Below are 23,864 nucleotides of genomic sequence, written 5' to 3' on the forward strand. Positions count from 1 at the left end.
GGTGAAATAATGGACACATCATGCAGCAATGGTAAAGTAATATTTGAGTGAATGTTTCGTCAAGAAAACATTGTTAACCAAAGACATTGCTTCTTATTCTAACAAAAACATTGTTCCACAAGAAACTTTAGTTTGAGAATACCTAACGATATTTGAAACACCTTTTTAAATTACAAAATGAATGGCACATTATTAAGAAGAAACTATAAGAAGTAATTCTTTTCATGCTGAGTCATTGTTTGTTTCTTTCTAAATTTTAGGGAATATCACAAGTTGTGAACAAGACGTGGTGCCTTGGCCCTCGTTCTCTCATCTCCATGCCAGATGGCCATTAAGAAGGATCATAAATGTGTGGCAATATCATTCTTCCATATTCCACTATTGTATTATTCTTTGCCATTATTTTCATCTCATGCCATGATTGCAAGAAGAATTTATTTGCTTGCTATCATGGAAGGTAACTTGTGTCCTTAAAAGTAAGCACGACAGGCACATTGAGATAATGGTTATTGCTACCTTCTTGCTTTTTAAAAAAGGCATCAAGCCAAACTGCTCAACCATGCAGTTAGGCTTTGTACTTTTTTTAAAATTAGAATTAATGAAATAAAACAAAGCTTCTCATTTCAATCATTTCAGGATTGTGGAGACAAACGTGGTTCCAGCGGTTTCCTTAGTTAGGCAAGTCGTTTAATAATGCCTTGGTGTTACAATTATTTTTAATTAAAAATGTTTTCATTCACGACATTTGCAGGTTCTGAGCAGTGAGAAACGATTGTTGCTGATGTAGAGTTTTGTAACGGTGGACCCCACAGTCTATGACAGACACAAGTAGGACAGAAAATTCCATCTTCATCACTAACAAAGAAAAAGGGAGGTTTGCATTTGAAGGTTAGGTTAGAAACAAAACAACAATAAAACCATTTGCTGATACTACCTTTCATACATTGTTATCACAAATAGGAGCAGTACATATTGGCAGCCATGTAGCTTTGTAGTTGCTTCGAAGAATTTTTTTCCTTGTCTGGTGATTGGTTGGTAATGCTGCCCATTCTATTGTTAACTTTTTTCTGTAGGTTAATGCTATAAAACATTTATTTTAGGACTTTGAATACTGCCTATCCTTATAGCCATGGAACACTTGACATTGACTCCATTTACACTTGCAGAGACAAAAACGAACATATTTGCAACAAGTATTTTCTTGTGACCATGAAACAAAAAATTGTGAATTTTTTAAAGTACCTATATTTAGAAGACATCTAGCGGAGGAATTGCTTGTTACTGAGTACTCTACTGAACTGTCAATTTGTTCGTTGTCAGGGGGCTATATCGAGTTTGGTTGCCATAATAATGGTTGCCTCGCGAATTGGAAATGCTTTGCCGAATCCCAGGATATCGCCAAGTGTGCCATATTGTCATAATCGTTTTTCTCCTTAAGATGGTTACCAATGTGCAGTTGAATTCTAAAAGGTAAAAGCACAAGTTCTTGGTGAAAACTTGTTGTGCAGCATACCACACCATTAATAGCTTATTGAAAAGTTCTGGTTACTTTCTGCTTTGTTTCCAGGTTTTGTTTGATATGCAATATTTAAAGAACCGACGTTGGCACCAGCTTGATGGGAAAAAGTCATTTCCAATGTGGTAGGAGATTTATCTAGAATTGCATTAACATTCTAATTAAACACGAGAAATTTTCTAAGGCAGGGAAACCTTGATTTATTTGGTGATAGTCGGATGGTTTTCCTGAAGTTGCAGTTTTAAATAACCTTTCAAAGCCTAACTCATCTTCGTAGAAAGGGGCATGTAAGTAAACAAGAAGCATTTTCTGCTTTTTTGCTAACTATATCTAACCTACATAATTTTCTGTTCAATAGTTAATGTTTTTTTTGTTTTTTTTAAATTAAGGTGAAAAGTAACGCTGGCTCTGTAAATGTTCTTGGTTTGGGGCAAGACATTGAATAAATTGTGATGATTGGATGGACAACATGGAATTCCTACACTTTATTCATATTCCCCAAATGGTATTTAAAATTCAAAAATTGAAGTGCATATCTGGGCTCCCTTCCTTTCCGTAGCCCCGTTTCCCCTTGACTCGTAATAAGCCCGTAGGGGGTCATGCCCCTACTGTACGGTATATATAAAAACATCATATACCGAGGTTTGGAGGGCTCTGGCCGGAAAGGGGACGTGGAGGTCCGCTTAGTCCGATGATGTGTTCACGGAGGGCGACGTGGCTACCCACAAATCCGAACTAAAGGTTAATCGCTCCAGTAAAAATGTTCCATATCTTCGGCTCTTCTTCCGGCTTCTCTTAGCCAATCACCGGGTAATCTCCCCGGTGGGTCAACAAGGCAGTGTCTCCCCCTGCCTGGGTTGACGGCAACTTTTGAAAGGGCTGTTGTGCCTTTTTAAAGTTGCAAAAATAATTCTAATGTGCAGAGAATTGTCAATAAAATTTTTTAAATTAAATATTTTTGCAAAATTTGTTTCTTTCATTGCCTGTGTTCGCTGCGTTCACACATCACATTTATCAACTTTCTTTTTTTTATTTTGGTTTGCTCAATTCACCTTTATTGTTTTTGCCACGTTTGATGGTAAGCATTGTTTCCATTGGTTTATCGTTTATCTGTAAGCATTCAATTATTATCCAGGGATCGAACCCTGGATGTTTGGCGTACCGCGCCGATGCTCTACCAATGAGCCATGAATCATATGATGATAAGTTGGCTTTTTTCTAGTCACTTGCGGACTTGCATTTACACTTAGAATAAAACTGATATGCAATACTGAAAAAATTATTTTCTACATTTATTCGGTTTCATTTTTAAACATCTATTGAGGTTTGAACCCAGGGTAACAGATATCGTAGCTAGAGACTCTACCACAGAGCTATGGTACCGACGAAAGCAATAGACAGATAAACATATAGTTGTGAAGGACTGCATAAACATCCTAGACGATAACGTATGATATGCGATAATAACGAATTTATATATATCTCGTGGCTCAATGTTAGAGCATCGGCTTTGCACGCTGAATGTCTGGGGATCGGTTCCCATACGAGTAAAATAAAATACAAATACAAAATTACTTCATAAAATATCCATGCATTACACGTTGATCCTTGAATCTAAGTTGAAGAATTCAATGGGTGTAATAAATAATAATTGAATACTTACAGATAAACGATAAACCAATGGAAACAATGCTTACCGTCAAATGTGACAAAAACAAATAAAGCAAAGCAAAAAAAAAAAAAGTTGATAAATGTAATGGCTGAACACAGACAATGAAAGAAACAAATTTAGCAAAAAAAAATTTTATTAAAAATTTTTTTATTGACAATTCTCTGCACATTAGAATTATTTTTGCAACTTTAAAAAGGCACAATAGCCCTTTCAAAAGTTGCCGTCAACCCAGGCAGGGGGAGACACTGCCTTGTTGACCCACCGGGGAGATTACCCGGTGATTGGCTAAGAGAAGCCGGAAGAAGAGCCGAAGATATGGAACATTTTTACTGGAGCGATTAACCTTTAGTTCGGATTTGTGGGTAGCCACGTCGCCCTCCGTGAACACATCATCGGACTAAGCGGACCTCCACGTCCCCTTTCCGGCCAGAGCCCTCCAAACCTCGGTATATGTTGTTTTTATATATACCGTACAGTAGGGGCATGACCCCCTACGGGCTTATTACGAGTCAAGGGGAAACGGGGCTACGGAAAGGAAGGGAGCCCAGATATGCACTTCAATTTTAAATATAAAATACCGTCTCGGGAATCCAGATTAAGTATAGAAATGTCATGTCATCCATTCAATCATTACAATTTATTCAGTGTCTTGCCCCAACCAAGAATCTTTTCAGATCCCATGTTACTATTAACCTATGCTGAGAAAAGAAAAACACCATTAAGCATCTCAATTGTTGCTCATGTGACTTACATGACTTATAGATTCAACTTCTGGCAGAAGCTTGGGAAAGGCCATACAAATTGCAGATGAAAATCATTGTATAAGGCTCTTGAATGATAAAATAGCACCCCTAGAATGTTGCATTGTTGATAGTTGTGTTCCCAGTATGCTGAAAATCCTTTCCTATTGGATAAATTTCTTTTTTAGATTAGACATGGTTGGCAAAAAGCAGGTGAAATGCTTTGTCATAAATTCAAAAAATTTTCAAGAAAATTCCTTTCATACCTAAAAAGTCCATGTATGATGTTCATCGCTGCAATGCCAACGAAATGAAACATCTTTAGGGCCATTTAAGTACCCAGCTTCACCAACACTCTGAACGTAAAGGACAAGTTGTTCTTTAGCAAGAGAAGCAGAATTATTTGAGGCTTCTAGCTGTGACAGAACTATAAAGGATTGCTGTTACACAGGATTCATTCACACAAGATGGTACTTCTCATTAGACAATTTGCATACTCTATTACTTTACCTCATACCTTAATGGTAATGCACTTTCAGTGTTTTTCAACTGTAGGCTCACTCTTCCATCCTGTAACACTTCCAGACTTGACTTGATCCCCCACTAAAATTCTGTGAATGCAAAATAATAGCATTAAAAATACTTTTTCGATAGACAAAAAACCGAAAAGTACCTAATTCATGTTTTATGTTGAACTCGTGCTATTTCTGGGTTTCCGTACCACACCCATTTTCAGCCCAAATATGGTCCCACAATTGTTCACTTCCTTCGCTGCATGGACTTATTACTAACAATTCTTTTAGTGCAGCACTAACAGAATTTAACTTTAACACACTGTCAGGTGGTAGACTGAATAACTAAACAATAAATAATTGTTTGTTAAATTCTATACTTATTTTGAATTCTTATTTGAAAAGTTTAGGTACCTGACTGTGTTCACCTAATGCCAATTCATCCTCATGTTCAGTTAGGGATGAGTTTGGAAAAACCTTTTTCACTGTTTGGAAACTGTTCCGTTCCAATTTGTTCTTTTCCCCTAGCTGAGCTTGTAGACTCAAAATTTGAGCTACAAAACACAAATGAATAAAAGCAAATAAATAGAATCATTACGTATTAGGCCTTACCATCCTTAGCTTTGCTGTTATCTAATATTTTGTGTTGTTCCAATAATTGGGCCTGCAGCTTCATAATTTGATCTAATAAACAATAATTAATAATTGAAAACCAATATAATAACGTTTATACTTACCATCCTTTTGTTGTATTATCTTATCCATTTTTCAATTGTTCCTCCAGCCATGCGTTATTCTCCATCCACGCTAATGAACTAACTGCGAATGGCATCATATGGACTGAAATTGCCTACGCTAGTAATAACGAGTCTGAGCGGTAGATGGCTACGTGTCGGAAAAAAGAAAAAAGTGTAAAACTGAAAGTTTTTTTTTTTTTTTTTTTTTGGCGAAACTTTTTTTTTTTTGTGTAAAACGGATTGCCATACTAGGCACCTGCTTACAATTTCCCTTCCATTCCAATTTTTGAAAACCATGAAAACGTCATATATCACACGTTTATTACCTGCAATGAAATCATTTAAAAATTGTTATCTTAGCATATTTGATTAAGATGAGAACAAAATTGGAAAATAATTTTATAACAGGATTTTTCAAAAGAATTCCGCTTGATTGAACGAAGATTTACGATATGTTAACCCCTGTGACAATCAACATTTGAATAAGAAATGATGTTCTCGCACTGACGCCATTATCCAAACACTCATCGTAAAACCGAAGCATAATCATGGCTTCGATGAAGATGCAATGTACAATCTTGTATTAGGAATACTTATTCTCTCAATTATAGGCACTTTAAAGATCAGTACATAATCGCTAGCCTTAACAGCGTCATTCTACATAGCGTGTATAGTAAACAACCTTACAAGCAATTCACAACGACTACACTAACATTCGGGATAGACGTAAAGTACATCATATAACGATGATCTGAATACTGATGGTGAATTTCGTGGCCGCCTAGAAAGCAGAATGTATCGGCGAATAAGCACAGCAATAAAATATTACCGTCAAGCAGATGAATTCTATGCTCGAACTTACTTCATACTCATGAAACGCCGAACTACTGCACACAAACTCATTCACCAGGACGATCTGCGGAGATTGACAAGTTCCATTAGTCCCACTATCAAGATAATTTCACCAAACAATATTATTCGGAAGCAACGTAAGAAAATTGATGTATAAGGCGAATCGACCCAAGTAATTTTTTCAAGTTACTTGAGTGTCTGTCCCTCGTTTGTTGATTTCAGCCCCGAAACAAAATGGAATCGCAGAGGTAAGTCAATCCACTAAAGCCGTTTCTATGAGAAGGGCGCTAACAGAAAAAAGAAATCTTCACATGCAATTGAAAACTCACCTGAGAAACGTAATGATTTGATCTATGGTACGTTCCACCAACATTCAATTTGTGATTGAAGCACCTTAGTACAGCATGCAGGAACTGACAACACTCGGAAAACACCTGGACAAAATAGTGGGGAAAAAAATTATCTTCGAATACTTGTAAACCTTCATGCCAAGTAACAGAACCACATCAGACTGCGAGGAGTTATTTTAATCATAAATTTCATTAAAACTTTTGCGAACCACCCATGTATCATCATTTGCAAAAAATTCCACTAAAGCCTATAAATAACAAATTACCAAGGTAGATGAATTCCAGCGATAAATTTGGCAAATGTGCTAGCATGCTACAACCAAGCTCCTCCACGCAATTTAGGAATTGAATAAGGGTTCACGATGCAATTTCTGAAAAGGAGAAAATGTGAAAGAGATCGGGTAAATTTCATTTGTCTCACAATGATGACCCTCAACACGCCCAGAGCAGCACAATAAACTAAAATCGGAATCAACAATCGAGGTCATCAGTTCGCCCTAGTTCAAGCAAAGTCTTTTTTCATGCTTACTAAGCTCAGTAACCATACAAATCATCACTTGACCGTCTAATACACAACCGAATCACACTATCTCGCCATCTACACATTTCCTATGATATGTGCAAGACTTATCAAAGTCTATCAATAATCATTGCAACTTACTGGCTGTTTGCAGAACTGCTACCAAGGGTGACGAGACCATGTTTGTAGCTGTGATTTTCCATTAGTTAACTGATCAGCATCAGTTCAAAGCCTTCCTTATTAAAAAAATTCAGACAAACATGTTAATAATGGAAAAGCCAAAACTAGTGTTTTGAAAGTCATCAACAATAAACTAAATTCTGCAGGACAAAGTCATTTGGGCTATAAATGAACTGATGGTTGGGTAAGCATACCAGTAAAAAGAAAAATGCACCTCAACTATAGCTAGAGGAGCAATAAATTAAAAATACCCATAAAGATCTAGTGACAATCAGTTGGTCTACACACTGTGCAAATAAGCAAGCAGACTAAGTTTCTTTAACAGCATCCCCAAAAAATACAAACTTTCAAACCACCCATCATTATCTCTAAACACCAAATGTATCAACATTAAGAATTACCTAACATCCAACAAAAAACGGCCAAAACTTATCACCACCTAACCTCTTGAACCGAAGAATTGGCCAAACATCCATTGTGATTCTAGAAAAATCAAAAGGGGGAAATGTGGTATAGCACTAAATACAGAATAATCTTAAACCTCTTTCAATTTAGTAACCATGAATAATCACTTGACTATCTCATGTCAAATGTCAAAAAAGAATTAACAAAACCATTAATTAAAAACATGTTCTCATGAACCATTTGCACATTGCTAATAGTAAATGGAACATTGAATAGGTTTACATTTAAACCAGGCATTTTTTATGCAAATATATTCAGCAAAACGGACCACAATTTTCTAACAACTTAGTCAATAAATTGTAACTTACTAGCTTTGGTTACTACTACCACCAAGAACGAGCACAGCAGAAGTGACATCCCCGTTTTCGTCAACTCAACAGCAAGCAATTGATCAGCGTTGCCATGAAGCTTTTTGCATTGAAAAGCAATTTAACGAAACTGTCAACATTTATGAATTTTCTAATGAAAGAAGTACCAGCATAATTTTAAATTTGTACGTTTGAATTTTCCAATTTTACCAAAATGCATAAGTATTAAATGCCTATCGTCCAATCAGCATTCAGGTTTCAGAAGTAAGCTCTATTGGTTGATTTGGAGCCGCCATTTTTTAGGTAGGTTTTAGGTAGGCTAGGTGCGCATCAGTTTACACCGAATTTATCGAACCGAACCGCTTGAAAATTACCTAGATTGTAAATGATTCATTCTTGTTCGGAAAGGGCAGAGCGCGTCCTCTAGATACAGCCAATCGGGGCATAGGTTAAAGTAAACTGGGTTTTAAAATAATAACTTAAACTCAGTGGCTATATGTTGATTCAAGTTAACCATACAAAGCAAAAAGCCGTGAATTGTATTTTTCAGTAGAACTTTTATTCAAAAACTATTTATATTTATATGCTAAGACCTTTAGCAAATTTACGTCATTTACATTACAAACATTTTCTGATTATTGAGCGATGTCAACGTTGAGGGATTTTGAGGTGAGCTGAGAGTGCACCTCGTCTACTTGAAGTAAGGTGGACGGGAGGCATAGATGCCGTTGTAAGGAATCGATTCATGGGGATTATTAACAATATAGACAGGAATAGGTTTGATGGTGGTTGTTCGTCGCCTTCGTTCTTCAATCCAAAGGCGGAAATGGTCAAAAGCAGACCAGTTCCAAAATTTCAATGCCTCTACAGTATGACCGAACGACCGAGCTTGGCTTTGTTGCACATCATCTGGGCTTTGATCGTCAACTTCATTCTCAATCGACGGAGTAGCAAAACCATCTATTGCAATTAGGTGAAAGGTAAACTTGTTTTTTAAATGCCTCAGTGTAAGACTAGAAAAAATAGACGAGATTTACTTGCACGATGAAATTCTTCTATTTCATCCTGGGTAACGACATTCGCAACCATGAATGCATCCTCAATAGTGTGATCCTCTCGCATATTAATATCATTTGCTTGAGATCCAGAAATACGGAAAAGTTCAGAAAATTGAACGAAGAAACATAGCAGCATTGCGACAATAACAATCTAAAAAAAAGTGTGTTAGCTTAAACCCCTCAAAAATTCTTAGCTTTATACACTGAAGTGTTTGACTTACCTTGGAGCAGTCCATTTTTTTCCGGAGAAGTACCGTATATGCAGTGTTAACTTGACGAAAGGCAAACAAATGACTGATAAAGCCAGTTGAAATGTTACAGCTTTTATATTTAAACCATAAGAAGGGATGTGTCCTCGCTTCGAATTATTCGTAATTTCAGTAACAGCAGTCCAAATCTTTTTACGAGGTCGGAGGATGGAAGTCCCAACAAGCATCTAAGCTCAGGTGTCGCAGATCGAAGAATTTATTGGCTCCTAAGGGAGTTACACAAGGACGTATCACCCACTACATTCAATATTTGACCATGATAAACCACAACCATTTCTTCGTGATCCCCACAGGGTCTATTTACGTATATCGATCATAGCTCTATTTATTTGAAACCAAATTAGAAGATGGGCTGTAACATTTCTTGGGGTTTCGTGTATATAGGATTCTGTGTATATAACCATTCGATTGAAAGAATAGTACATCTGTTTTTTTTTCTTGAAAAAAATTATAATGAAAGAGACGCGCATGACAATATAGTGATCCCCGAATCCCTAATATTTTTTGGCGTTTCGAGTTCCTCGTGCAATCGGTTTCAATTTCTTCACGTTAATGCGATCATTGATTAGTCAATCAGCCTAAGATAAAAATTAAGGGTTGCCCCGGTACATAATAAATGTCTTAATACGCAAACCACACTCAGATAATTCGGCATCCATTCTTCTCTACATGAATCGAAATGTTTCTGGTCAAATAGACACGATCTACGTTGACATGATGCCGAATATACAGTTAGCCGGGAGAAAGCCAATCGACCTCATTGGCAACGCAGAAGAAAGAGACGCGTGCATGTACAGAATAAATTTTGGGATCATGAAATGGTTGTCAGAATGAGGAGTAAAGCAGGAACGATGACTGAAAAATAAAAATAAAAGAATATTATAAAAAAAAAACACGTTCTGTTTTAAGTTAACTGTTGCCAGTAGTGGTTAAAGTTTCGCTTTCTAAGTTAGAGCTAGGTGTGGAAGCCGTAGATAGGATGTCTTCCAAGGTCTTGTGAGCAGGGTCGTCGTTATCAGGGAATAGCTTCCTGGCCGCTTCGATTTGATCGTACAGTACCTTGTACGAATCTTCTAGATTTTTCATGGCTTCAACGGCCTTTTGAATATCAACTTCAATATTTTTATGTTCAGCAGCGCGGATTTCTTCTGCCTTGATGACTTGATCGACATCCTCAGATGTCGAATTCGCGTTATTTTCATGGCTCTTGTTCTTAAGTGTTGCTGCGTGAGCTTCGACATGGTCGACAATGTACTCGGGTAAGAATATGTCAAGTCTAGATGGTTTCGAAAAATGAGAGAGATCAAGCGGCACTTCAGCAGATCCCTTGACGTTCTCTGGTTCACTTTCCGCTCGTTTCGAGCGGCCATTACGAACTCGGCTGCGGTAGTTCGACTTCCTGGTGTTGGGAGAAATGGCGGGTTTCTTCACACTATTGGACGTCGATGAGCTGGATATCGTGCGCGCGTTTGCCGTTCCCACATTGTCGAGAAAACTGGGCGAATCTGCATCGAAGTTAACAGCGTCAGTTTCTTTCGCTTGACTAGCACCAGGCAACTGGTTACTAGTCTTGACCAAATGTTCCGCTAAATTGACAAAGTCTTGCAAATCGAATTTGCCATACGGGCCCTGTGTAGACATGGAACGTTATTTTTCGTTGTGCGGATATCATCAACTGAACTAAGCTTACCTCAATGGGTACGAACTTGTTGACAACGAATTTTCCTTTATAATTTAGAGGGCCATGCATAGCTGTTTCGACCACTTCGTCCATATCCGTACGATATTCAGCGGCCTGCTTTGGGGCATAAGGAGCGTAATCTCCAAAAAAGTCACTCGAGTTGGCCGTTCGTTTGTACAAATTGTTTGGAACGTGAGTAAGGATATTGTACAGGCCATTTAATCCCGGAAATCCTGAAAAACAAAAGCCCCATGTTGAAAACAGAAATGCAATGTGGTAAACACACGCCAAAGAAAAAAAAATACCAGCTCCAATGAGGTGGCTGTTGAGGGTGTCGATGTATTCTTGGCTGAGGACGATTGGCCGACGCGTTGGCGTTGGCTTGATTTTACCCGAATGAGGATATAGAGGTGCACGATGTGGACCTGCGAACTGGCCAGCATAGACACCGCTACTGAGGGCCTCTCTCAACATATGAATGGCGACTTCGTTGACGGTAATGCCGTCCTTATTGGGGTTGCCCGTGCTTGCATGTGCATGGCCGTGCGGAACAGGTTGTACTAGGGTAGGCGTTTTCTTTTTGTTTTTCAAAGCATAAAAATAAAATATTGGAAGTGGCTTAAATAGGAGCTTATTGCATCGTTACCGGTAAATGAGAATTGTGGGGCTCAGCCCATTTGGTCAGATCCACGTAGGGAATAATGGATGATTTGCAACTGACTCGAGGATTGCTAAGCAAATCAAAGGGTAATAATATTAAATGGGCAATTCATTCAGAGTAATTGTTTCTTTGGGAAATAAATAAAGCTTACATTTCATGGTCGGGCAGCACGAGAGGATAGGTTTGAATAGTCTGAATCAAATCCGTATTATCGCAAAGGACTCGAGCTAATCGTGATTTGCGGATTTCTTCCAACTGGGCAGGGGTGAAAGACGAGGGTTGATTGCCCAGTTCGTACCAGAAACGGTCTCCAACGCGAACGCTGCTGAACTGCGTGGCAATGATGCAAGCAAACGTGGGGCCCAACAGGCTGCCCGGTAATGCTCTTTCAGACACACCACCAGACCAAAGATCGATGTCGTGCGGAGTTCTTAAGGTGGCCGCATAGCGATAAACCGTATCATTGCTCATCGAGCCGAGAAGATCTTCCCAAGTGTGTACAGGTGACAAGCCGCAAAACTTGCGGAATTCAGTGTATCCGGGCAGTCCAACCTCGCGATTGCGCTGAAGATTGAAGGCCGTCAGGTCGACGCCATGACGCTCACCTGGCTTACGAAACAACAAGGTCGTCACTTGAGCCGTGATGAAATTGTCAAAAGCCAATGCCGGCTGGTTAGTCATTCCGATGTAATATTCGTCCAACACTCCGGGTTCGTAGAGCTGGAACGGCTGACGGATGAGGTCGGCCAATGGCGTATGGGTAACGTAACGATGGGCTTTGCTCCACCGTTCGACATTTGTTGGCAAGATAGTGTGGCCAAATCGGAAGGCCGCGGCAGCGAATGAAGCCATGATACCTGGATTCACTGTTGGATCATATCCATTCCAGTAGCCCTGAAGAAGCAAGTGTCAGAATTGAAGCAGATAGTAATTGGCTTTTCGTGATGTTACCCACCTCCTTTTGGAGCACGAGGTTGAACTTGGCGATCATGTCTTTGCCCAGTACCACGGGCAAAAATTCATTGTAGGTGATGTGCTGAATCATGGCGATCACAATGTTTCTAGCTTCCTGTTGATATCCGTCAATAAATAAAAAACAATTAACGTCACCATTTTGTGATGATTGACTTTGGGAGCTTTGATAAAAAACCTCACCTGGAAGAGGATTTCGTCATCCCAATGCGGATTGATAATGTACAACTGTGTGGCGATTCGGTTATGCTCACGGGCCCACAACGTGTGCATGCACGTCAGAATCAACTGTTCGTTTACGCGGATCTCGCCTAATTAAATAATTCAGTTAAAACAAAACAAAAAAATGCGTATTGGCAGAGTTTTTAAAAATATTGATATGTCGTACCGCCATCAAAGCAGAATTTGTTGCCATTTTCGGCTCGATGTGAGCATCCCTCGTCGGGGATGTCCGTCTTGGCTGGAAGCAAATCCATCAGTCCAAGGGGTCTCAACACTGGATTCATCCGCAAATGGCCACCATAACCTGATCGCAAAGACCTTTCGCCACCCAACAATAAATCATTTAAACAGATGTTTTTTATCAGTTTGGAAATAAGAAAATATAATAACAAAAGAAGAAGAAAGAAAAAGAAAAAACCTGAAAGAAAGTGCCGATAAAGGCGATTTTACCTGGCAAACGATTCTCTAACACCGTAAACAGTATTGGCGTCGATGGTTGCAGTCAGTAGGTTGAATTGAGTCCTCGAACCTTTTGAACGACAAAAAGATAACGAAAAAACAAAGACGTTAACTACAGAACTTGAGTGACGCAATTCATGAAATTGGAAAGTTGATGAAATCAAAAATCAAAAAAAAAAAAAAGAACCTAGTCGGCAGCCGTGACGAACGCCAGGGAATCCACGGACAAAGTCGATGCAACGGACGCCGAATCGACCGAAAAATTCGTCGTTGGGTGGAACGTCAATATTAAAACAATATTTGTTGGGTGGGGAGCCGTGAGGTGGTCGGCAGCACTCTTCGAATTCGTTACGGTTCAGCGGATCTGTTTCGTCACAGCGGAAACGCGACACATTAAAATCAGAGGATCGTGAGCATGAAATGATATACTGATGACGTATCTACGCACTCAACATGGTGCCCGTTAAGGTAAAGTCGTGATCCATAAACTGTCCCCAAGAGACGACTAACGTGGTAGCAGCGTGATCGTTGAGGGTTTCTTCGATGTGAACGAGCGATGTCACTGAACGAGCTCCGGGCAAGGGTAGGCCACCGTAACCAATGCGAGGCTCTGATATGCCGTCGCTGTAAGCAGGTGGCAATAACCTTTTTAAAACATTCACGATTAGCAACGAGCAAAGTGCTTGAACACAGAGAAATAAGAGAAATAGTCACCTGGTGAAGGACGTAAGACGGGCACCCCATGTCGGATTTTGCAAATTGTTGCACAACCCATCGAATCTCCTGTACTTGCCAGGTGTGCAATGGAGCGGTGACATGAAATCGGGGCAATATTTGAGCAAGTTGGTCTTGTGGGTATCCAAAAGAGGAAGTTGATTTTCTATTTCATGCGGTGTCAGCGCATACCTTTAATTTTGCAACAATACATGATGAGATTCAATGAATTACATGAAGTTCTTCAAGCTACACAGCGTTGGCTCAAATCTTGTTAGAAACTCTACCGTCTGGCAAGGATGCGAGCTGTTTCAAGAAAGACTTCGCCGACTGTGGCCAACTGTTCCGGCATCCATTCTTCTTGCGGTGTTTCAATGTGCAAGTATTGAAGGGCTTGCGCCAGGGCGTGATCAACAGCCGCGTAGGTGATGCAATTTCCTCCGTAACCGGACCTAACAGAAAAGTCTATTGTTAATCGAAGAGTCCCTTGAAGATGAGGCCTCAATTTAACTCACCCAGAGCCGAAGAAGATGGATTGGGTATGATCGTAAAGGCTGGAACGCGTAAGGACTAGAGCGCAAGCTTCTTTGCCAGCATCGTAATCCGCAGTGAGAGCCGGAGCCGGCCCATCAAGCCTGCCGTAATCTAAGCCGAGTCCCAGCGACGGTTGGAATCCTCCCGAAGGATGCAAGACGGCCGCGTGCACCAACAGGGTGGCAGGTGCGAATAATAAGACAGTCCACAACACCTGCGCCAGCACAGCAATGCGCGACGACCACATTCTTGACGTCGTCATTTCCTTTTGTTGTCCAGAGATGATGTACGTGAAAACACTGTCACTGTTTGAGAAAAAAAAAAAATATGCAATGATACAAGAAGGGACGAAACGATTCGAAAGAGAACTCGAGCTGTTGTTTTGAGCAGCTCACTTGCAGAATTGATCTGCATTTGTCGATGGCTGAGACTATTTATAGCCAAAGAGTAATATCTCGGATAGCGTTAAGGCTATTAGAGGCGTGTTTGGCGCCCAGTGAGAGTATCTTGATAGTCGAACCGCACTCAGTCAGAAAGATTAAAAGAGTGAAATAAAACAAGACAACAAAAGACAAAGAATAAAAACGAATTGGTAAAATCCAGCAAGATAAAATGGGTGGAGCCAATTGAAACAAGCGACGAGATGCACATGTACCCAGAAATCGTCGTCAAGGTGTCGCCACGTTTTGTTTTCACGCAGACAAAGGAAAAACAATACTAAGCTATGTAAATCTGAGACGAGATGTGACAGTTGATCAAGCCCGAGAAAGTATCACGCTTTATCTCACGTGCAGGCCAACAGCAATTAACAAAAGGCATAAGTGCAACGTGATAAACCAGGCCAGTAGGCTAAAATGGAATGCCTCATTCACGCTGAAATGAACGCTAAGCCTTTCTCTTACGTTCCCGTGTGCAATTCAAACAAAAATGAATACAGTGATTCGATATACTCATTAACGCTTGACGGCTATTGGTTATGATAGAAGGAACTTGTACAAAAATGTTCCAATTCACTACTCAATCCAAATGACAAAGGACTCACTATGATTACGAGTGGGGGCTTATACACCTGAAGTCCTGTCGAGGTTTTTTCACACGCCCAACGATAGACGAAAATGGATCACTGACGGAGACCCTCGAAGATTGGTCAAATCAATCGTTTTGGCGACAAATTTGTTAGTTACACGAGTGAACGTCAAGACAAACTTTCATCGACTGGATTAGATCGACGATGGCTTATCTTGGCTAATGAAAACTGCGATGCAACAACGTAAAAATTAAAATGATAACAATGAAGAAGGGGGAGAGAAATCTCTTGATTGCTATCATAGGGAATTTTGTCGTCGTCAAGATAGTAAAATATTGAGGTCGTTCGGCAAGTGCTTCTTCGTCATCCTAAGCTGAATGGAATCAATTCATCCATCCATCCATCCGACTCCGCCTACTACCCTTTCATCCTTAGCTCTCCAACAGCATTCGTCTCGCTGGCCGACTCCGTCTCTCCCCCCCCCCCCCCCTTTTTTTTTTTAACGCGATAAAACAGTCTATGAAGCATCTTTGATTTCTAAAGGATCCCGTTGCAACGTGACTAGCTGCACGTCGACGAAGGGGAACACTAAGCTAAGAACAAGAGGAAGAAGCCAAAGAGCGAGCTGAAATGTCACCAACGCATTGTCTTTCCGCCGTAGGCATGCTATCTTTTTGCTTGATGAAAACCGGCCGTCTCTGTTTCGTCATACTCAAAAACGAAATGAAAAAAATTGAAAAACACTTTCTTGTTATTGCGATTTCACCTCACCGATGAGTTTCTGTTTGACACGGCTAGTTCCTACACACTTTACCTCAAAAGACTTCCACTAGTGTCGGACCAGCATTTTCTTTTCTTTTCCCCTCTGCGTTTACACAGTTTACCGATGCCCTTAAAACGAGAAAGTTTGGCGATCGTACGAAATAGGAAGGACGCCAAATGATGGGCAAGCAGTCAATAGTCAACGTCAAAATCAAAGCTGCGAGCGCGTGGGAACAGGGCGTGGGAAATTGGTGGCGGCAATTCAAACTTACCGTGTCTTTGTAGTGTATCACAGGCGACGAGTGAAGGTAGCTGGCAAAATTGCGAGTACTGGCCTCCATTTGACGCTCCATTTCCTCGTTGAGTGTCGATACGCAACGCCCTGCTTCGTTCACCTTTCTCCCGTCAGCCATTTTCTCCCAATTCAGCGGTGGCCCTCTCGAAAAACCCAAGTGAAATGGATAGGTTGCACTGGCGGCCGGATAAAGATTCTATCGCGAACGATAGAAATCATTTGAAAGGTCAGAAACAAGTCCCTGCAAAATAAAAGAAATGGTAACAAATCATTTATGATGACGCAGACAAGACAATAAGAAAAAAAAAAAAAAAAAAAAAAAAAAGAAGAAGAAGGAAATTGAAAAGCCATCACGCGATATTTGAGGAAATGAAATAAGAACAACAATTCTTTCATTCTCTAAACCATTTACAAGCTGCAGTTCTAAACGATGGCCCTACGAAAGAACTGCTTTATCTCCGCTATTGCTATACGTCCCCGTTCGACTTTGAGATTCGCTTTCCATCCCGGTTTCCATATTGCTCATCGTACTGCTTCAACTTTCACGTACGTATACTTGATGCAAAATTCAGGTGTCGACTACGTCAAGTAGAACACCGTTATTTGGATAATGTATTTCAATGTCATCGTCCAATTTCCCTAGAAAGTTTGGCTTGTGACTTCCGGCTTTCAATCGTGCAGACCCAGTTTACTTTTGAAAAGCTGTTCTATAATCCATCAGCTTGTTGAAAGCAGAGTAGGCCCTATCTCTAAACGAAATACGTTAAATGTTTGAGAACAAAAACTGAAATCATGTTCCGCATTGAATAGCTCGTGCAGAGAAATCTTTTGGGTATTGTTGGTTGACGTAATAAAGGTTAAGGTATTCATCGACAGCCGAGGACGCGCATGAAAAAATCTCGAAATTTTTACGAAGGGAATAACGGCAAGGCCGGTAAAGCCCAGCTGGGCGTGAATCCATTCGACTAAGCGTTGACTGTTTGGTATACTGGCAGAAATTAGGCCTATGTTGCCATTGGCTAGAAAAGCGAGCTCCATAGAGGAGGGGAAAGCATAATCACGATGATGTCGATCATCGTTTCATACGTTCACTTGCTTCTTACCTACAAAGATTGTGTTACCCTAACGTCTATCAATACAATCCGTAAACTAAGTAATATAAAACCCAAGTCAATGGTCGTAAAGGTTCACGTGGTTACTGATTAGTACAACTGCGCTTGCCTCTTTAGCATAACATGCTTTCGCCATCGACGTACTATTTCCATCTGCAAAGACCAACTGGAAGATGGTAAATTGACTTTCCTTTTCTTTGTTTTTGATCTCACGCTTCCGGCCGAGCAAATGAAACCCAATGTCGGAATTAATATCAATAGTATATAGAGAGGAAAAAAAAAAACAAAAAAAAAAAAAAAAAAAAAACAAGTACTAGGTAAAACAAAGTAGACGCATATAAAAAAAAAAAAAAAAAAAGAATCCATTCATTTTATATCGCTACAGCGTTTCCATTAATGACGCCCACGCAACCCGTTCCCGTTATCGTTGATGGCGAATCTGTTGGATTGCATGGCCGATGATTTAAAGAGAATTTCACTAGATAGCCTTTGTTGATGCCTGCCGGGTAAAATGCACCAGTTGTCCAGCTACCAGAAAGCAAATGTACATCCACAACAACACAAATATATTTCGATGCTATTCCCCGTTAACTGCGCTCCGTTGAATAACAACATTTGGTGGGTATAAATATAAAAGTGTTATTTGTAAATGTCCTTACAATTTACTGGCGATCAAAACAACGTGAAATTTAGCGTCACTTTCCCTTTGCTCTCTGTTTTTCTCGCGCCGTCCCCTGTCCTAGTTGAGGGGCGCGAGACTGTGTCGAATTTCGAAAGTATGCGGAATTCATCTGCTGCTGCTGCTGCTGCTGCTGCTACTACTATTCATTCGTTTGAAATGGAACTTTTTACATGGCGTTTGATTCGACAACTGGCATCAAATGAAATCCACTAAGCGGGCCACATTTCCAAACATACAGTATATGAACCAATAATGGTGGTAGAATATGCCTGCAACACTATGGTAACCAATCGAAAAGATTCCAGTCAAGGAGAACGGGCACATTCTTTTGGGCGTCCTTCGTTCGATTCTCTTAATACCTTTCGTCTAACACAACTGTCTGTCGCCCGTCACGTGGATCGATTGACGTTTCTTAAGATGGAGAAACTACATCAACTTTATTCATTAACGTCCACTTTAGGCGGTTATGTTCTTCGTAAATAATCAGCCCCGAGTGGGTCCTCATCACAAATCATAATCGCTGAAGAAAAACGTGATTCCAACACGCAACATTGGATTTTCATCGAATAATTTTCGATGCTGTGGAGATTCACGACAGCACAAGTTGCATTTCTACCGATAGTTAGACAAAAAAAAAAAATATTGAACACAAACTGAAATCTGCGTGTTACGTGCGTAACGGATTGCAATCTGATTCGTGAAAAAAAAACAAAAAACAGTACAGGTAAAACAAGGAACCCGCTCACTTCGACGCTGGTGGTTATGAACAGTTGCAAACAAAAGAATGCTGGTATTGATACAGCCAACTCCCGATGCCCGCTGTCGTATACGAAAGGACAATGGCAGCTTTAGAAACGGCAAGGCGAGTTCGTGACACAGTGTTCCTACGTTTTTACGGACGTCAAATGGCCTGTCTTATTTCTAAACAAATGGTGAACAAAACACACAAAAACGAACTATCTACGTTTTGATAACCGTTATTTTCAGAGAACTGAGCACACTAGGCGTTTTTTTTTTTTTTTTTTTTTTTTTTTTTTTTTTTTTTTTTAGAACGGCAGAGATCCATTTACCAAATGCTTTCAGTTGGGATTGAACAATGAGGCTAAAGTATAAGTGATTGATGTGGAGCAACTAAGCAATCCTTTCGCCACTGTGCTAGTTCAAATTGGAACGTCTATAAAATGTCACTGTTCCAGTGACACATTCGTTCTGAAAATCGGTTATCTTGCGCAAAAACTAAAATAAAAAAGCGAGAAAAAATCAGTTCAAGGGAAGGTAAAGGTCGTATACAGTCATACCTTCACAGCTAGAATTTGAGTTTTGAAATTCAACTTTGATTTGTCCTTTAAGATATTACCTAACGGGGCGGAAGGCCGGTAAGGTTAGCTTTATACTGCACTATACCTGATATTTGTTTCTCGCCTATTTTTGGTCGCCAACGATTCAATCAATCGAGAAGAACATTGAGGGATTTTTGTTTCAAACCGTATTCAGCAATTTGCATTTGGCAGAGGGAAGGATTATATGCAAAGTGTCTAATGTAATTGAATCGCAAACTGCTAAACGATCGGCTGTCGGTTTAAACCAGTTTCGACATCGTAAAACACTTTGCTTACATTCGAAAGTACGGCTTGGAAAAAAAAAAAAAAAAAAAACAGGCTTGAAAAAATTGAAAGAATGTCACAATGAAATAGAAAATAAAACTTTTTTTTTTTTTTTTTTTTTTTTTTTTTTCGCCCTGCCTATTGTTATTGAATTTTCGTCGACGATTATCAAAATCATTGACGTTTCTTTGGGGAGGTTCTTTTCCACTGGTAATGATCATTGTGCCTTTTTGTTTAGTCGCTTTTATTTTTTTTTTATTTTTCAGTTGACGGACGACTTTCTAATCATCGATGGATGATCACCGCATCAAGGGTAGCAAAATCGTTGAATTTTCTCGTCTTCTTTTTCTTTTCTTTAGTCCAACGTCCGCGCTGCTTTTTGGGCGTCACACGGGAGCCACGTTAACAACAAATTGTTTGGGGCCGTTTTGTTTTGGTTTTTTTTTTTCTTCTCTCGTTTCTATAATGAATATATACTCTCACTTTTCCCCTTTCTCTACTGCATCAATACGCGTCGAATTGTCGAACAAAATACTAAACTGGGTTACGTTACATGATCAACCCTAGAGCCTCGAGCGTAGTTAATCGCTACTTCATTATGGAGCTAATCGTTTGACTACGCTGTGACGTGACGGGTTGAGCGCAGACAATGTATTTGGCGCAAATCGACCAACCGGAGCACAACGTCGTCGTCGTCGTCGAACTGTAACGGCACTCAACTTGTTAAGAAAATCAAATGAAAACGGCCATCTAGTGATCAGGTAGTAAAGGCTTTACGCCGGTTCTCCCGCGTTCGAAAGGAATACCTCCTCGCGGGAGTCTATACGTTTCCTTCTGCGAACGATGACAGGGTTGGAATCAAATGGAAACACCGCAAAACTCAATCGTTGGTGGGTGCGATAAAGGACTGAACATCGTGACGCTGCGAGAAACAGTGTCATTATATGGCTGTTGTCTGTTAACTAGCACGTACACGCGTTCATTCTGCCCAAGCGTCATCATGGGCGCTCCTTCAGAATAAGTGGACCTATTTCCAGGAATAGGGTTGAAAGACTGTTGGACTAGTTGAGGATCACGTTCTCTCGCTTTCTCAACAAAATGTCAACTCCTTCAATAAGGTAATAAGCCTTTAGGCAAACGAAGTGTTGTGTTCGTTTCTAGACAAGGTAAGCAAATGCGATTAAGTCAAAGAGAGAAATTCAAGCGAGAAAGAAAGGGAAAAGGATCGGCTTACGACGCGTTGTCTTTACGTGTAAATGGAGAAGCTTACGGACATCCCTGTATAGTCAATTTTTGTTTGTTGTTGACACAGCTATACATCAAGCCCGTAACAAACTACCAAATCTAATGAGCCAATTAAGCAATCCTTTCAATTCGCCATAATAGGAGACGAGAAAGTTTTTTGCAAATGCGTCAAAACACGGATCATTGGTCGGGGTTTAGAACCCGAGTTCAGTGAGTTCATCTAACATTTTGATTGCGAAACAGCTGGAAACCAGGCCACCTTTCGTCATTCATTTTCCATTCGCTATTTTTGTCAAAGAGACGAGCTCGTCTTATACGGGCCGCCCATAAGAAGCAAATGCACAGATATGAAGATGAAAAAGAAGAAAAGAAATAAAAAAATAAACAAATAAACAAAAAAAAATAAACAAAACGAAGGTTGCACCAAATAAGGAGTGGACTTTGCGCTCCAGCTATCTCTCGTGAATATGATTTGCGATCACGTACTGTACAAACAGACTCGACTCGTATTGAGCACAAGAATAGTGTGTGTACAACAGCAATCGTAGAAGACGGTGGCAAGTGGCCAAACATTATCGAACGCGTCTGCACCATCGTGAAAAATAGAATGGCCGGCATTTACGTTGGAAAGTTGGGGAATTCCCTTTCGCATTCACTTTGGAAGATTGCACAGGGACGGCCGGAGGTGACGCTCGATTCAAAAATTGGTCACATCACAGCGGTGCGTGGTACCAGGCAACCCCCGCTGCGAAAAGATCCCACCAACAGTTTCACTTCTGGGCAGACATCTTTACGACAACGACAGTTAACTGTTACGTGCGTTAACCCATTGTTCGTATGGAGCTCTCTCTCCCATGAAACTGTCATTCAAGTATACCCACTCAACTCGAAACGCTTGTATAACACGTACGAGCTTTTCATTGTCCGATAAAGTATTAACACAAACTGAATGAAAGTGTAAGCTGTTGAGAAAAGCAGTTTGGACGTTAGGACCAACTGAGAAGGACGAACGTTATGAGATATATAAATAAAAAAAAATAGAAAAAAAAAAAAAAAAAAAAAAATGAACTAGTCATTGGCTGAATTAAGCGATTACCAATACTGGGCACGGACGAGTACATGACAAGCAAGTTAAAGAAAACATCTCACTGGGCCCTCCGAAAAAAAAAAAAAAAAAAAAAAAAAAGCTGAAACATTCATGACCGACTTGGCTACATACGTAACACTTTGTCACATTTTGCTCCGTCATCATTACACAGGGTTTACTCGAAACTTTTTTTTTTTTTTTTTTTTTTTTTTGTCTTGTTCTTTCTTCTTTCCTTTTTCCTTGAAAAGACGGTGCCAGCTTTCTCCGTCTGCGCACTACTGAATCCGCATCTCAATGGTTGCAACTAACCCCCCCACCCGAAAACTGTTGCAGAAAAGAAGCAAACCAGGAACGTCCTGTTATTGTCATCACGACACGGACACGGACACGGACGCGCACGCGCACGCGTACAGCTGGTGTGAATTACTTTGGTTTTTCCAATTCCAAAGAAGAAGGCAACTTGTATTGGCCGAGTTACCCACATGTTCTCTATCTATAGCGTTTAATTCAATCGACTTCATTGGCGGATGTAAAGGGCCAACATTTGCGAACGCTAGCTGTCGTGCAAACGCGGCACGTGGCAAATATAAAAGTAGGCTATACGGGAGTTGTGTTTTCAGAATAAGACATTGACGAGTTGCTTTTTTGCGATATGTAGGTCTATCGTTAAGCGTTAACCTGTAGCAATAAAATTGCGGACCTTGACGAGAGCAAATAGGCAAGACAAGTCGTGTATGCCAACACCACTTTCTCTGCGCTGCCGACATAAATGGCGCGATGACCAAACAAATGCCAAAGTGCAATCCACTGTCGGCGCTGCTCGTTTGGCAGGTGCGCGCATCGCTTGTTCGTCCCTGTTTCATCGCATTTCGCTAATCTAATGTAGACAAATGAGATTCAAACAAAGTAAATAACGATGGGAACAGAAGTGTCGCACACATATATATGGCCAATAAAACGTGCAGATGGCAAAAAGATGGACTCGACTTTCGAACGAGTCGGACATGAGTGCACACCCATTACCGTGAAAAATGAGTCAAAAAAAAAAAATTGCAGACATTACGATGCTGTTTCGACGTCACAGAGACCCTACATGGGGATGCTCGAGCATGTTGTGCATTAAACAATGCCCTACCGTACTTTCACAACCTTTATTCTCCGGTGACAATGAATCTCGTTGCGATAGAGGGGCGGAAAAGAACTCGCACGTACACGGACAGAAACGTCGAGTTTACTTGAGCTGAAAATGTTTGTGTTTATCCACGAGTGGCCTCGTCGGATGCGGACAGCCCTGTGCCATTGTGACGTTGGCGTACGTCACTGACCAGGTCTGGTATTCGATACGAGGCAAAGCGCTGGACTAATAGAGAGTCTTGACTGCAGTGTGCCAAAGGCGACGGTCTTCATCCTCTTCGCCCAGGGTGTGGAATGAAGGGAGAGAAAACGGTGTCTGTGGAACGGGGCGAGTGGCAGTCGAGATTTGCCCAATCACGTTGATGCTGCGTGACAGCAGTCATGATCATCATTCATCATCATGCAAAACGTGTGATGAAGACGGAGCAAAAGCAAGTTTGCAGTACTCTTCGGTACCAGGATAAAAACAACATTTCAATTTTCAAACAAAACAA

The 23,864-nt window shown here is 40.4% G+C and overlaps 2 protein-coding genes and 4 long non-coding RNA genes across 9 annotated transcripts; 1 reads left to right on the forward strand and 5 right to left on the reverse strand.

Moving 5' to 3' along the window:
• Positions 1 to 615: 615 nt before the first annotated feature.
• Positions 616 to 1,204, reverse strand: LOC130701486 (uncharacterized). The gene is made up of 2 exons (XR_009004066.2): positions 935 to 1,204; positions 616 to 855 (listed from the first exon to the last, which is right to left on the reverse strand). It is a non-coding gene; the product is annotated as an uncharacterized LOC130701486 (long non-coding RNA).
• LOC130701485 (uncharacterized) lies at positions 750 to 2,013 on the forward strand. Of its 2 annotated transcripts, none has more exons than XR_009421931.1 (6): positions 750 to 888; positions 961 to 1,035; positions 1,101 to 1,470; positions 1,568 to 1,641; positions 1,701 to 1,803; positions 1,906 to 2,013. It is a non-coding gene; the product is annotated as an uncharacterized LOC130701485 (long non-coding RNA). The 2 variants fall into 2 exon arrangements; XR_009421930.1 differs by having other exon boundaries at positions 756 to 893.
• A 1,797-nt stretch (positions 2,014 to 3,810) lies between these two features.
• On the reverse strand, positions 3,811 to 4,926 carry LOC130701481 (uncharacterized). The gene is made up of 4 exons (XR_009004060.2): positions 4,855 to 4,926; positions 4,602 to 4,785; positions 4,195 to 4,539; positions 3,811 to 4,092 (listed from the first exon to the last, which is right to left on the reverse strand). It is a non-coding gene; the product is annotated as an uncharacterized LOC130701481 (long non-coding RNA).
• Positions 4,927 to 5,646: 720 nt separating this feature from the next.
• On the reverse strand, positions 5,647 to 7,900 carry LOC130701480 (uncharacterized). 2 transcript variants are annotated; one of them, XR_009004058.1, is made up of 7 exons: positions 7,853 to 7,900; positions 7,481 to 7,562; positions 7,041 to 7,135; positions 6,646 to 6,750; positions 6,359 to 6,463; positions 6,040 to 6,093; positions 5,647 to 5,958 (listed from the first exon to the last, which is right to left on the reverse strand). It is a non-coding gene; the product is annotated as an uncharacterized LOC130701480 (long non-coding RNA). The 2 variants fall into 2 exon arrangements; XR_009004059.1 differs by having other exon boundaries at positions 6,040 to 6,124.
• Positions 7,901 to 8,446: 546 nt separating this feature from the next.
• On the reverse strand, positions 8,447 to 9,157 carry LOC130701461 (uncharacterized). The gene is made up of 3 exons (XM_057523443.2): positions 9,132 to 9,157; positions 8,890 to 9,061; positions 8,447 to 8,812 (listed from the first exon to the last, which is right to left on the reverse strand). Exons 1-3 carry the CDS (start codon positions 9,144 to 9,146, stop codon positions 8,544 to 8,546), a joined length of 456 nt encoding a protein of 151 aa, XP_057379426.1. The 5' UTR covers positions 9,147 to 9,157; the 3' UTR covers positions 8,447 to 8,543.
• A 200-nt stretch (positions 9,158 to 9,357) lies between these two features.
• LOC130701398 (chorion peroxidase-like) lies at positions 9,358 to 16,718 on the reverse strand. 2 transcript variants are annotated; one of them, XM_059497422.1, is made up of 15 exons: positions 16,484 to 16,718; positions 14,404 to 14,727; positions 14,176 to 14,340; positions 13,889 to 14,080; positions 13,623 to 13,819; positions 13,362 to 13,538; positions 13,166 to 13,244; positions 12,882 to 13,033; positions 12,677 to 12,804; positions 12,477 to 12,590; positions 11,673 to 12,415; positions 11,507 to 11,591; positions 11,166 to 11,436; positions 10,870 to 11,093; positions 9,358 to 10,808 (listed from the first exon to the last, which is right to left on the reverse strand). In XM_059497422.1, the coding sequence occupies exons 2-15, from the start codon at positions 14,682 to 14,684 to the stop codon at positions 10,089 to 10,091; spliced, it is 3,528 nt and encodes a 1,175-aa protein (XP_059353405.1). In that variant the 5' UTR covers positions 14,685 to 14,727; positions 16,484 to 16,718; the 3' UTR covers positions 9,358 to 10,088. The 2 variants fall into 2 exon arrangements, with proteins under 2 accessions (XP_059353405.1, XP_059353404.1); XM_059497421.1 differs by lacking the exon at positions 16,484 to 16,718 and having other exon boundaries at positions 14,404 to 14,807.
• Positions 16,719 to 23,864: the final 7,146 nt, after the last annotated feature.

The sequence above is a fragment of the Daphnia carinata genome, chromosome 10 (assembly GCF_022539665.2).
Source record: "Daphnia carinata strain CSIRO-1 chromosome 10, CSIRO_AGI_Dcar_HiC_V3, whole genome shotgun sequence".
NCBI classification, from domain to species: Eukaryota; Metazoa; Arthropoda; class Branchiopoda; order Diplostraca; family Daphniidae; genus Daphnia; species Daphnia carinata.

Bases quoted from the DNA above. Each gene is read 5' to 3' on its own strand.
- LOC130701398 (XM_059497422.1), bottom strand. From the start codon at position 14,684: ATGACGACGTCAAGAATGTGGTCGTCGCGCATTGCTGTGCTGGCGCAG. The intron at 13,034-13,165 runs GTAAAATCGCCT...GGGTGGCGAAAG, and splicing joins GTTAGAGAATCGTTTGCCAG to GTCTTTGCGATCAGGTTATG. The intron at 12,591-12,676 runs GTGAGGTTTTTT...GGATATCAACAG, and splicing joins ATGACGAAATCCTCTTCCAG to GAAGCTAGAAACATTGTGAT.
- LOC130701461 (XM_057523443.2), bottom strand. The intron at 8,813-8,889 runs GTAAATCTCGTC...TAATTGCAATAG, and splicing joins AGAAGAATTTCATCGTGCAA to ATGGTTTTGCTACTCCGTCG.